The sequence below is a fragment of the Hyaena hyaena genome, unplaced genomic scaffold, assembly GCF_003009895.1.
Source record: "Hyaena hyaena isolate Hyena2069 unplaced genomic scaffold, ASM300989v1 scaffold_341, whole genome shotgun sequence".
Lineage (NCBI taxonomy): Eukaryota > Metazoa > Chordata > Mammalia > Carnivora > Hyaenidae > Hyaena > Hyaena hyaena.
The window spans coordinates 1017298-1031987 of record NW_024080973.1 but is presented as its reverse complement, the minus strand read 5'-3'; the positions used below and the strand labels follow the sequence as shown (position 1 = coordinate 1031987).

At 44.1% G+C, this 14690-nt stretch overlaps 1 protein-coding gene and 1 long non-coding RNA gene across 2 annotated transcripts in view; one reads left to right on the top strand and one right to left on the bottom strand.

Moving 5' to 3' along the window:
* Nucleotides 1-14690, top strand: part of PIP5K1B (phosphatidylinositol-4-phosphate 5-kinase type 1 beta) — a 193040-nt gene that overhangs the window by 6301 nt on the left and 172049 nt on the right. Inside the window, exon 2 of the mRNA XM_039249525.1 lies at nt 680-748. Coding sequence (XP_039105456.1) covers nt 680-748 — 69 coding nt within the window. The remainder of the gene's footprint in view (nt 1-679; nt 749-14690) is intronic.
* Nucleotides 539-14494, bottom strand: LOC120243403. The gene is made up of 2 exons (XR_005531303.1): nt 14365-14494; nt 539-713 (listed from the first exon to the last, which is right to left on the bottom strand). It is a non-coding gene; the product is annotated as an uncharacterized LOC120243403 (long non-coding RNA).

Here is a 14690-nt window from a genome sequence, read left to right as displayed (position 1 = left end):
CCTGGGAAAGAAATTTACTAATGTTTGTTTTAATGACCTTGTAATTCTAGGAATCTAAGAAAACATTGAAGTTGGACCAAAAAAGAAGCACAAAATAATTATTGTACTTGTAGACCAACCACCTCACCTGTCCTTTTAACATTAGCAATTAAAACTGAAGTGTTAACGTGCAGATTTGTTCACACAGTGGTGTGCCCTGCACGTAGAAAAGGTGGTTATTCTTACAATGAGATGTTCTGATCAAATGGGAAAATGCATAGTACATAAACGTTCATTGAAGACTGCTGGGTAGAGATGATGTCCTAATATTCTTAGCATGAGAGCGCGTGCAACAAAAGGTGGTAACATACATGCCCAAGTGTGAAGAGTGGAGTTACCCAAGGCCAGTAGAATTGAGTACTTTTTTTCTGATTTATATTTTTTGGTACTTTCCAGATACTTGTACAGGAAGCATCTATAATCAGAAGAAGCTTTTTTTTTTTTTTTTTTTAAGACTTTATAGAAAGAAACTTGTACATATGATTTGGGCTCGACTTCCGTACCATCTTTCTTAGAGCACAGGGGAGTAATAATGGCACAAATGTAATTAGCCAAATAGATTCTCCAGGTAAAACAATATTAGCATATGGTGCTTTCGAGTAGAGTGGGACGTTCACACAGGCCCGGTTTTCTCCCGTAGATGTCGTCCGCTGCTGAAAATGGAGATGCGGCATCTGGAAGACAGAACGAAGAGAAAACTTATAAAAAGGTAAGTGGCTGTCTTCTTTCTTCAGTTCAGAAAGAGGACCGCTGTCATTGCTTGGAGTGTTTCATGTGTTCGAGGCCTTATTTCCCTCTACAGCAGTTGTGTGTAACTGACCGCCTTCATTTCCTCTTGCCCTCACAGATCCAGGGGTTCAGACAACACAGAGGTATTGTCTTGTCGAACTACAGGTCACAAGGCTGACCTGGGTCTCCCTGGGCCAGAATCCAGGGGTCTATGGGGCTGTGTTCCTTTCCGGAGTTCCTAGGGGACCGTCTGCTATTCCCTTGTCTTTTCCAGCATCTCCGGGTTGCCTGTGTTACCTGTATGACGACTCCCTTCCCACCTCAAAGATACCAAAGACCAGCTGAATCTCTCTCAGGCTGTATTGCTCTGACACTTTAAAGGACGCTTGGGATGACACTGAGTCCTCCTAGATAATTCAGAATAGCCCCTTTTTAACTTATTATTTGTTTTTTATTTTCGAGAGCGAGGGGGAGAGAGAGTGAGCACGTGTGAGTGGGGGAGAGGGGCAGAGAGAGAGAGAGAGAGAGAGAATCCCAAGCAGCTCCATGCTCAGTGCAGAGCCCAATGCAGGGCTCGATCCCCTGACCCTGGAAACATGACCTGAGCCAAAATCAAAAGCTGAATGTTCAACTGACAGAGCCACGCAGGCACCCCTAATCCCTTTATTTTAAAGTTAGCTGATCAGCAACCTTAATTTCTTTTGCAACCTTAATACCTCCTTGCCATATAACATAGCCACAGGGTGCCATGATTGAGACATGGACATCTTTGGGGAGGGGCGGTTTTTCCATGTTGAAGTTCATTGACAGTTACTATGTATATAGATCATAGTAGTTAGTTAGTTAGTAGTTAGTGGTATAGAAGGTAGGTATATGAAGACTCTTCTAAATCCTAAGGAGGCCTTTATGTGTGTGCAGTGTTCTGTGTCCATTATGTGACTCTTTTTTTTTTAAATAATTTTTTAAATGTTTGTTTATTTTTGAGAGAGAGCTTGCACAAGCAGGGGAGGGGCAGAGAGAAGGGGACAGAGGATCCCAAGTAGGCTCTGTGCTGACAGCAGACAGCCCAATGTCGGGCCTGAACTCACAAATCACAAGATCATGACCTGAGCCGAAGTCAGACGCTTAACCGACTGAGCCACCCAGGCGCCACCAGGATGTGGATCTTTTATTGACTTGCTACATCCCACCAAAAGTTACACATTTTCTACCTTTGTATTAAAAAAAAAATTGTAACATGAACTCTGTCCCGTCCCTTTCTAAGCTTCTCAGATTCTGTGCCTTCAGCCCGTTTCACAAAAAATCCCCTTCCAGACTTTGCAGTGTATCTTACCTTGCCACTCTTTGACTTTGATAAATTCTCAGCTCCTGGCAAGGAAGCTCGTGTTCAGACACGTTACTGGGGAGTATATGTTCCCAGGCACCACTGCTCCTGATTGTAAACTGATGTACATTTCATTTTTAAAAGTTCTTGCCCTCCTTCTGTTTTGTGAGTAGGAGGTTTGTATATTGAAGGTTCATTATAACTTAACTTTTCGTTTTGTATTTTACTCTCTCGTGGATAGCTAGCAAGCAGTTTTGTCCTAAAGTACATGAGCCATCTGAGCCAACCCCATATTTGGGTCATGGAATTAACAGGATCTATTTCCTGTTCAATTTTCTTGTGGGAGAATATGCCCTTTTTTCCTAGAATATCTTCTGACTTTACTACTCAGCCGAACCTAGAATAAGCAGGAAGTTGCCATCCAAAGTGATGATATGGCTGGGGCACAGTAGGGTGAAGGTTCAGGAGCTAATGAGTGTCCTGTTAGGGCTTCTAAAATGTGTGAATCTGGCCAGAGGTAGCAGCACACCGTTATTTATTTGTAGTTGCAGAAAGATAACCAAATCCTACCTCGTTACCCAAGATTCCTTGTAAATTCAGACATGCCTGACAACCGTGCAGTTTGATGGTCGTTGCCAGCCTGTGTGGTTTCCGATCCTTTTCATGTGGTTTTTCCCAGTCACTGGCAGGATGCACTGGGGTTCTTAATGGAGCCCTGACCTATAGGAGTTCTTTAGCGATGCAGAAGTAATACAAGGAATGTGACCAGGAGATCTTGGAGTTTAGTAAGTTTGTCTTGCCCACAAATTAGTAAAGTGGGCTTTTTATATTACGCATATGATTCTGGGGTAGATGTCTCTAATAGCGTATTTGACTCAGCAGCATTGGTAAGATTGTAAGAACGAAAAGTCAGATTTTTTTTAATGTTTTATTTATTTCTCAGAGAGAGAGAGAAAGAGACAACATGAGCAGGGGAGGGTCAGAGAGAGAGGGAGACACAGAATCTGAAACAGGCTCCGGGCTCTGAGCTGGCTGTCAGCACAGAGCCCGACACAGGGCTCGAACCCACGAACTGTGAGATCGTGACCTGAGCCGAAGTCGGATGCTTAGCCGACTGAGCCACCCAGGCGCCCCACAAAAAGTCAGATATTAAGATCGCAAAGAATTCCAATAAATAAGAGAAGATGCAGGAAGATGAACAGGACAGAGAAACACGCACGATTTTTTTTAAGTGCTTGGTGGCAACAGGGTGCTTTGGATGATCTCTGCTTTTAAGAGGAAGATAAGCGGTGAAGGAAGAGGGGTTCAGCGTCTCTGAGAAAAACACCAAAAAGACAGCATAGTGCCTGCATCTTCAGTCCTCAGTAAATACTGTGTTGACGTGCAAAAGAGGAAGAAGGGACTACTCAGAGAAAGTATCACTTTGCTAGCAGGGGACGGCTCGGTGGAACTACTCCATTTAAGTCTTCTCCATGAAGCAACGACATCTTCAAAGTGGAGGTGTTAATCGCAGAGTTACCAGAGGTGACATGAGTCTCCTTAGCCATTGGAAATGGGCTTGTCTCGAGGCCCAGATGAACCATTTTCCCAAATGAAAGAACTTGAGGCCAACATCGGGAAACCCCTGAGTGTGAGCTTAGAAAAAGCAGGACAGTGGAAGACTCCTCAAAAAGCAGGAGATAAGCGAATATCATCCCTCTTTTCAAAAGCGAGGAAAAAGTACATTCTGGAAACCAGATGTGAAACTGCTCCTCGGCATAATTTGAGCATGGATTAGTCAACATATGGTTTACATACAGTTAGAGAGGAAACATTTGTACAAACCTGCAGAGGTTCATAAAGATACAGTTTATGTCAAGTTGACTACATTTCTTACTGTGAGAGACTCATTAAATTAGTCATGGACAAGGAGAACTCTCAAGTTGAATGAATCTTGATTTGAGGGCACCGGGAATATTCTTGTGGCATCCTTTCATACCAGCTGGAGAAGAAGTGAACATCGTGATGAGTGGGCTCGTATGTGGTTGGACTACTGTACCCAACAGATGGCAATTTCATTTCCTTTTCACTTGTCTCTCCAGTATGGTGCATGAGTTGACCCTGGGTAGCTTAATATTTTTTTCCCATGACCTTAATGAAGACATGAAATTTGTGCTTGGCAAATGTGCAGTTGACCGGCAACTGAAAAGGTAATTAACAGACCACACGAATATCACCAAGGCCACCATGCATTTCATCGAGTATTGGCCCTTTTACAAATGCTTGAAAGTCAGAGTTCTTTCCCAGTCCTAAAGGCCTACCTATGAGGTATGCACCGTGTTAACAGGGAGCTTTGATGACCCGTTGGGTTTTTGCCTCTGAATGAAGACAGTCCAGGTTAAGAGCCCCCTGACCTACTATGTGAGGCATGGGAAGGATATAAAAGGAGTTTATAAGGATCTTACAGTTGAGTGGGAGAGACAAGATAGGTAGTTCTCTTCTTTAGAACACAGTAGTCAATAATAAAGAGTTCAAAGGAGGAGAAACCACCATGGGTTAGAGTCAACAAGGAGGCTTAGGCTCCCTGTATCAAGGCCCAGACTTACTGGACAGCTGTCAGAAGCACTGAGCATCGTGAGGGCTGGGATTTCCACATGGTTTTAGGGAACACTCCGTGTCCATAGATCAGCATTAGACTCTTGAGTCTTGAGTATCTGCACGTGACTATTTAAGCTGGCCATTCTTCTTTTCATTCAGTTGACCATTTTCCTGATCCGTTATCAGTTCCAGACAAGCCCAAGAAGAATAGCTAAAATCAGTGAGTGAGGCAAATGTCTTCAGCTAAAGGCTGAAACATGAATTTTGACTTTCTCTGCTTAAAACAGACATGTGGCCCATTAAGACAAGCATTAAAGGCTGCCTGGCTGTGTTTACAGAGTGTAGTATTTCCCTTCTCAGCTCATTTATGGAAGTGTCTTCCAAAAGAGTTGTAAACACAAAAGCCTACGGCAGCTAAGCAGGTAACAGGGGAGTGAGCTAACCAGAGGGAAAGTGGTAAACAGACACATGTCTTCTTCAAAGGGGCAAACGGCGCTCCACACTGCCTAAGAGAGCCACATAGGCATGCTCACCCAGGGTTGCCGGACCCTACTGATTTTCAAGAAATGAAGGTGGGCATTCTGATGAAAAACCTCCTAGTGTTTAAAGGTTAGCAGCTCATTCACAATTGTTCAGAATGGCGCTCTGGGTAAAGCAACACACCATTGATCATGTCTGGCCTCCACGTGATAGCCAGTTTGCAACACTATTTCAGTAAAGGCATCAGGTAGGAAAAGAAGATGTAAGAGAAATGTATGTGAGACCTGGCCCCTGCCCTCTGTGACCATATTGTTTATTAAAGGGGAGGAAAAAAAGACATAGACCCACATGAAAAAGTTAAATAATGACCCAAATGGATATTAAGTGCCAAAGCAAATGGCATTTCACATAATCCGCTAGCAAGCGCTGACGAGGCCAAACCTCATTACGGTCTTCTGGGGAAAAGTCCTTCTTGAACGTGTTCATTAGCAGAGAGCATTTTGCTGGGATAAAAATTTTACAGAGGCCTCATTGCTTTCTGTCACGATGGAAAATCCCACTTCTTGGGCGACTGTGAATTGATTGACTTACTCATTTGCTTGAGTGATGGGGAATCTGATGAGCACAGGCACGCAATGAGGGCTGACCAGGATTTGTTGGAGAGACAGAAGAGCCTGGCCTAGACCAAGCCACGTGGCAGTGTGTAGGGAAAGCACGGTTGATTTCGGTGGTAAGGGCTGGCTCTAAATGACAGGTAGCGCTGAGAGCTAGTTTGAGGAGTTTGGATTTTATGTTCCAGGCCAGCACTGTGCACTTGAACTTTCTGAGTGATGGAAATGCCCTGTAATCTGCACTAATACGATAACAACAAGCTGTGTGTGGCTGCTGAGATTTCAAACGCGTGTCCAGTTTGCCTGAAGAACGAATTTTTCATTTTAGTTCATTTTTGATTTAAATAAGTGCACGTGGCTAATGGCTATCATGTTGAGCAGCCCAGCTCCAGACCGTGAGGTACCATGACATTGGTTTGGAGATTGAGGACACGATGAAGTAACAGTACAAATCTCAGTGAAGGCTGACCTGAAAGTTTTCAGAGCAACTACTAGAAATTTTCTACTACTGATAGTAATGTGAGGAAGAGATTTTATTTTTTTAATAAGGTGACAAACATAGAAGGAAGCAGAAGGCAGGACATCCGTTCACTTGAGAAGGTTTTCAACTCAAGTAAAATACTTATGCCGGAGATGAGAGTTTTTTTATCTGTAGTTTATACATGAATCAATTGCCCACTCCTCCCCCACACTTCCAAAACAAAGAGACTTCAGAGTGATTGAATGACTGAACCCAGGTCACCGAGAGTTCTTTGCCAGGGATGTCCCTGAGATTTAATCTCCAGAGATTAAAATCTCTGGCCATATAATGTCCGAGTTCTGTGACTTGTTCATTGGAATTGGTCATTGTTTCCCAATCAACGGGGCTTGGACTGACACAGGCGATTGTTACTGCCACCATTTGCATTACTTCCTCTCTCTCCAGGCTCCAGCAGGGTCTTCATTCCAGGCCTCTTGACCCTCCTTCTTTTCCTTCTCCTTCCATCCTGGGCCTACCCACAAAAGCATCACCTCTTCCCCTTCCCCAAGAGCCGGGTTTTGATGACTGTTGCAGGCTGCCCTGGGTGTAGACCTTGCCTATGGTTGGCACCAACAACCCAACCCTACATCCCTCTACCTGATTTCCACCATGACCAGCCCATGTGATGGCAGCACGCGGAATGGCAGATTAGGACCCAGTGTCCTTGACCCAGGTTCCCTAGTTCTTTCCATTTTGTTTTGTTCTCTTTTTTAAGGCCTTAGTTGTCATTTAATTGCAGTGTCTCAGCCAGTTGCCCTGTCAGTGGAGGTAGGCGGTGATGAGGCAAGAGAGAATAATGCCAGCCCCCTACCACATTATAAGGAAAGATGACTTTTAAGACTTTTTAAACCTCAGTAAGGTAATGACTAAGTAGCATAATGACTCAGAGATACTTTGATCTAAGAGGAAGCATTTATTGAAATAAAAACTCTTTTATAAAATATCTCTGGGAACGTACACAGGCGCTGATAACATTGTCTCCAGGGAGAATCGGGTGGTGGGAATCTTGAGTTGTCTGTATATACCTAGATAAATGTTTAATTTTGTATTGGGTGAATGTCTTACCTATTCACAAATTGAATCAATCACATTTTAAGATGGCAGTGGGGGCTGACATGTGTCCCATGACCTGACTGTTCTTCCTTTCCTTCAGATTCTAGAGAGCCATCACTTCCATGAAACAATATACTTGCTTTGTGCCCAGGTGGAAATGCCCTCTGTAGCTTAGAAGAGACCTCATTTTCTGTGCATCGAGCAGCAATTCTCACAGATAGCACCTGCGTTGGTCTTGAGGAAGAGTGATCTGTCAGCATTCCAAATGTTGGGTCCAGTCACCTTAATCCGAGACACTCTAACCCTGTGGTTTTCAACCAGTGCCACTTTGGCCCCTCTGGGAACATTTGGTGATATCCGGAGACATTTTTATTATCACAGTTGGAGGGCTGGTGCTACTGGCCTGTAGGAGGTAGAGCCTGGCGATTGTGTGTCCTGTAATGCATAGGAGAGTGCCCATGACACAGAATTACTGAAACGTGAGTAGCAGCAAGGCTGAGAAACTTTGCCCAGACCAAACTATCCTTTGATAAGGGGGTGGATATGAGTCTCACTCTTCAGGATATTCGTTGTATAACCTTAGGCATTTCCCCTCATGGATCTGACTCTTAGTTTTTCTCATTGATGGAATGTCACAAATACCTACCCTGACAGCCTCATTGTGCAGTGGGGATCACTGAACTGACAGCCTGGGAAAAATAGAACACCGGTGTGTGAAATCACCATCTTCATTAGCAAAAGCAACATTCCCGGCCTCTGATTTCCAGTCGGATGAGTTGTGTTGTGTGTGGCTGCCCTCCCCCACACCGTGGCCCCGGCAACTGGTCACTTAGCATCCTCCTGCCGGCTCCTGTCTGGCCTGAGCATGGGAGAGCAGACAGTGGGGGCTGGAGCAGGACTCTGGCATTCCATGTGGTCGTGGCTTCTGAATACAAGATGTGCTCCTGATTTGGGGGGCGGGGCTGCCCTTGTGGGGTTTTTATTAATTAATTGATTTTTATTTATTTTAATACATATTTTAAGTTTATTTATTTTGAGAGAGAGAGAGAGAGGGAGAGTGTGTGTGTATGAGGGAGACAGTGGGGGATAGGCAGAGAGAGCGAGAGAAGGAAACAGTTGCCCAACTCAGGGCTTGATCTCACAAACAATGAGATCATGACCTGAGTGGAAATCAAGAGTCAGATGCTTAACCAATGGAGCCACCCAGGCACCCCTGCCCTTTTTTTTATTTTTTAAATCGAGCAGCCATCAGATGAGCTGCATCATTCAGAGAAGGGAAACTTTTCAATAATCTCCTTAGATTTCGAAGCATAGACGATCCCATCATCCACCCCGCTGTGCACATCTTTCCTCCAGACCTTCCGCTTCCCTATAATACCACCTGTGCTTCCGTGTTCTTCCAAACTAAGCCCTGAAGCAGGTGATTACACATCAGCCTTTATGACTGCCAAGCGAGACACTGCAAGTAATTCAGCAAAATCAATAGGCAGCTTCCAATAGAAGGAGAAGCTAACCCTCCTCTCATGGTGTTTCGTTGAATTATTCATTTCTAAGTGACCTCATTTGGCCTTTGCGTTGGAAAGAACGTCTGTGTGGCACGCCAGTCAGGTTGGCTACACTTCTGTGTTCTGATAAACTATGGAACTGCCATCTTGTTTTGGCCCCTGATGCCAGTAAATATTGCCTTGGTGTCTCCAGAACACTCTAAGTGTGCCGTGCAGCTTTCTTCAGGGGCAGCGAGACTCCTCCACTGCTGAGTGTGGTGTTGACTGCAAGAGGGGAGGCTGGGGTTTTCAGTGCGTCTCCGGCCCACTGGGCCATCTGGGCCAGAGCCCTTGCTCTCCAGGCGCAGTGTGGCTTTTGCTTTCAATTTGGAGGGCTTTATAGTATACTCGGGCCATCTGCCTGCCTCTCTGCCTAGCTTGGCCCACAGCACTCTGATCTGGCCAGCCTCTCGTCCCAAGGCCTGTGGCTTGTCAGTCTTTTTTTCACAGATTTTAGTTTTAAGTAATCTCTACACCCAATATGGGGCTTGAACTTGCAACCCTGATCAAGAGACACATGCTCTGCTGACCGAGGCAGCTAGGCATCCCTGGCTTGTCCACTTGTAGCACTATTACCCCATTTCCCTTGCCATGATAGCTCATGATGATAGTTCTCTCTGCCCCTCTTCTGCTCACCCTCCATCCCTCCCTCTCTCTTTCTCTTAAAAATAAGTTCATAATAATAAAAGAAGTTTCTTAAGAACATAGAAATTAAAAATTCTAGAATTCTTTATTTTGGATTCCATAAAAAAAGGCCAGCAACATAGAATAGGTTCTAGTATTCTGTCTACTTAACAAATACTAACAGGATAAATGTCATGTGCTTATTCATAGTTTTGCTGGTTTATGGAGTTAGAATCATTGGTTCCTAGAAGGATCTTATTTATCAAATTTGATTGAGTTTGTTTAGCCAGAAGCGTATTACTTCAGCAAATTAAAGCATGTTGTTATTAATTGGAAGCAGTTTTAAAAGCTGTGTTAATAGGAGGCTCCTGGGTGGCTCAGTCGATTAAGTGTCCGAGGCTTGACTTCGGCTCAGGTCATGACCTCATAGTTCGTCATATTGAGCCCCATGTCGAGCTCTGTACTGATAGGGAATCTCTCTCTCTCTCTCTCTCTCTCTCTCTCTCTCAAAATAAATGAACTTTTAAAAAGCTATGTTAATAATAAGAGCAACATTTATCAAGCGTTTAGCATATGCCACACATGTATCTAAGCACTTGAGAATTATTAACTCATTTAATCTCATAACAGCTATATTGCTACCCTGCCATGGAAAGTTCTCTTACCCACCAGAAGAGTAGAAGCCAGGGGTACAGATAAAACTAGCCGCATTTGGAGTGGGAGAAAAATAGAAGTGAATCATTGTGAAACCTGCTTTCCCTGATTCGGAGGTTCCAAAGCCAGCTTTCCTGGTCCAAAGTGCACGTCTCCTCTGAACACAGAATCTGAGCTGTAGCTGCAAAATAACTTTTTCTAGAAGGTACATACTAATTTTGGAATGAAAAGCAATCTCATCCCTTGGGAACTGTGTGAAACCCTGGAAATAAAATGACAAAGTGCCAATTTGAAAAATCATTCTTGAGCACAGAACCAAAACTTCACAGTAACGTACTAGAGCCACCGGGAGTGGCTGATCTATTGTGACCTATCGTATTAGGAGAAGATCACGTCTGAAACCTAACTATTGTGTATAGAACATCACAGGAGGGGTAATAATTCTCTGATAACTTGCTCAGTAGCAAAGAAGATCTGATAAAGCATTGGGGTGGAGGGTGACTAGTTTACAAGTTATTTTCCTGTGTGAGAGTCGAGTTTCCCCAGATGGTACACCTGTGTTTTCTGGCAAGTTCACCATCTGCGGATCCTGTGTCTGTAGCTTTTATTGTAATGCAGAAGGAAGACGAGGTACTCGAGCCCTCAGCACGGAAGCCTTCCAGGAGATGTTCAGCGCACCGTTAAGGAGGGAACCAGAAGGTGGCTGCAGTCTCCAGGGATGTAAATTTAAGATTCTTGCTCCTTCTTTATCTTTTTTGCCCATCCCCCAGTGTGTATGTACGCCCCCACATCCAGAAACACAAATTGGCTTGAGTTAACAAGGAAAATGTTTACCTATTCATAGAATCTGCATGTGGGTTATTTTTTTTTTCCTTAGTGAGGATCACCCCCTCTTCCTTTTCTGGGAGTGCTTTTTACTGTCCACTGCGCACGACAGATCAGGGAGCGTTTCGTTGCTGAGCACACAGCTGAGATACAGGCTGTCCAGGTGACATTCTCATTCTCCTGGGCTACTTTTCCATACTCTGACTTTGTCATTTTTTAAGGATATGGCCAGTGCCTGGGATATAATACATACACTTGATTGTACATCCAGGCATTCATTTATGTATTCAGTTGACAAACATGTATTTAGCTTGGCACTGTGCCAGGCCTCAGGGGTAGGGCAGAAGCCAAGACAGACCTATTTCCTACCCTTATAAAGCTTTCATTGTCATGGTAGAGGCAAACCAGAAGAAGTAAGCATAATAATTACTAACTCTTAAAGTGCTCCAAAATAAACCTACACATAGATGGTAAATTAATTTGTGACAAAGGAGGAAAGAGTATACAGTGGGGAAATGGTAGCCTCTTCAGTCACTGGGGCTAGGAAAACTGGATAGTTGGGTGCCAAAGAATGAAACTGGATCACTTTCTTACACCATACACAAAAATTAAGATGAATTCAGGGGCCCCTGGGTGGCTCAGTTAAGCATCTGACTTCAGCTTGGGTCATAATCTCACAGCTCGTGGGTTTGAGCCCTGCATCCGGCTCTGTGCTGACGACTCAGAGCCTGGAGCCTGCTTTGGATTCTGTGTCTTCCTCCCTGCCTCCCTCCCTCCTTCTCTCTTTCTCTCTCAAAAACCTTAAAATGAATTTAAAGCTTGAATGTAAGACCTCAAGCCATAAAACTCCTGGAAGAGAATGTAGGTAAGCTCCTTGATGTTGGCCTGGGTGATGATTTTTTGAACCTAACTCCAAAGCAAGGGCCACAGAAGCCAAAATAAACAGATGGAACCACCTCAAACTAGAAAGCTTCTGCACAAAGCTCCTGTGAAGGAGACCATCCACAAAATGAAAAGGCTGTCTACTGACTGGGACAAGATATTTGCACATGATATGGCCAATAAAGGGTTTAATATTCAAAATATATGAAGAACCTAAATAACTCAATAACAAAAAACCAAACAATGTGCTTACTAAATATTTAGGCAGAAGATCTGAATAAACATCTTTCCAAAGAAGACATTGATGGCCAAACAAATGAAAAGATGCTTAGCATCCATAATCATCAGGAAAATGCAAATGAAATCCACAACTCGCATCTGTTAGAATGGCTGTTATTAAAAAGAAGAAATAACAGGCATCGGTGAGGATGTGGAGAGGAAGCAATACTCGCACACTGTTGGTGGGAATGCACACTGGTGCAGCCACTGTGGAAAACCATATGGAGGGTCCTCAAAAATTGAAAAATAGTACTATCATGTGATACAACTTCTGGGTATTTGAAGAAAACAAAAACACTTATTCATAAAGATAAATGTGCCCCCATGATCACTGCAGCAATATTTGCAATAGCCAAGATACGGAAACAACTGAAATGTTCATTGATAGATAAAAGGATAGATGTGATACACACATGCATATACATACACACAGTGGAATTCTTCTCACCCATTAAAACTAAAATCTTGCTATTTGTGACAACATGGATGGACCTTGAGGGCATTATACTAAGTGAAATAAATCAGAGAAAAACAAATAGTGTATGATTTTACTTACACATGGAATCATCTAAAAACAAATAAAACAGGTCATAGATAGACTAGATTGGTGGTTGCCAGAGGGGAGAGGAGTAGGGGGTGGGCAAAATGGGTGAAGGGGAGGATCAGGAAGTACAAACCTTTAGTTATAAAATAAATCTCAGGGATGTAATATATGGAATAGTGATTAGGACTATATTATTGTGTTGTACATATAATATATATAGGATATTATAGTGTTATATTGCATATTTGAAAGTTGCTAAAGTCTCGGAGCGCCTGGGTGGCTCCATTGGTTAAGCGTCCGACTTCGGCTCAGGTCATGATATCACAGTTCGTGGGTTTGAGCCCCGCGTCGGACTCTGTGCTGACAGCTGTCTCCGGAGCCTGCTTCAGATTCTGTGTCTCCCTCTGACCCTCCCCGACTCATGCTGTCTTTCTCTCTCAGAAATAAAGCACTAAAAAAAAAAAAAAAAACATGTCTGCATCATGAGAAAAAAGTTTCCTAACTCTGTATGGTGACGCAGGGTAACTACATATATTATGACTACTTTGCAGTATATACAAATAACAAATCATTCTGTTGCACATCTGAAACTAATATAATGTATGTCAATTATACTTCAATTTTAAAAAATGCTATGAAGAAAACAACCAGGGGCAGCAGTGCTACCTGTTACATAAAGTATTTAGGGGCACCCTTTCAGGAGGTGGCATGGGGCCTGGGATCACAAGTGTGAGAAGAGACAGCCACCAGGAGGCTGGAAGCAAGAGTGTTCTTGGCAGAGAGAAGGGCATTTGCCAAGTCCTAGGAGCAGAAAGGAGCTTCACAGATTCAAGAAATTGAAGGAGAGGCCATTGTCATGGAGGGTACTGAGCAAGGAAGCAGAGGCACAATGGGATGAGAGCCGTGGCTCTCACCTGAGGCCCGTATTATGTCCCAGGGAACATAAGACAGTGTTGTCACAGGTCGGGAGGGGAGGCGGGTGCTTCCAGCATGGAGTGGATTAGAGCCTAGGATCGCTGTTACGTGTTCTGTGATACATAGAATAGTCTATCTGGCCCTGAGTATCTAGTGCTAAATTGAGAAATCCTAAGATAGGTGGTGGCCTAAGCAAAGATGTGTACTAGGCCAGACTGGCTATGGTTGCCTAAGAGGGGGGAGGGTGTGGGGCATGATAGGAACGTTTGGTGATCTCCGGGATCTAACTCAAGCACCTGGGTGGATGTCGTGGTCATTTATCAAGATGGAGAGGAGTGGCATGAGAAAAGGTTTGGGAAGAAAACTCCGGTCTTCCAGTTTGGACCTGCTAGTTTGGAGATACCTTGAGCCATGGGGGGAGGGGGGGGGAGAATTTTGTGGACACTGGGAAATGCGGATGTGGAACTCAGGGGGCAGGTCCAGGGTTCCACTTCTGTGTATTAGGCTGTCCATCCACAGGAATGGGTGAGATAGATAGAGGACTGGCAAACAGTCACCTTTTGATACTACCTCCTAAGACCCTCGTTCATGGAGTTAGAGCCCTAAAATAATCAAAGCTAGCCAGCTCATTCCCTTCCAGTCTTCCATGGGGCTTCCGTTACATACAGAGGAAATCTCTACTCTGAAGCACGACATGTGAACCCTTTACAGTCTATATACCCAGTGGGGTTGTCTTTTCTCATCTCTGGCTATTTAACACACACCTGACTCCAGCCACACTGAATATGTCCATCCCTGCTCCTTTCTGTTCCTGCTGTTCACTGTAGAGTGTCTTCATTCCAGAAGCAGTCGAGCCATTGCCCTTGCCCACGCTCCTAGGTGCTGACTGTTCACTGCTCCTTCCCAGGCCTCCCTCACACCCTGCACTTAACCTCTGTTATATCACGGATGACTTTGTTTTGTAATAATTGTTTGCAGGTAGATCCTGCCAGATACACCTTGAGCAGCTAGAGAGCGGGGCCCTTGCCCGATCATCTTGACATCCGTAGGGTCCCATACAGTGCCTGGCACAAAACGTTCAAGAGATGTA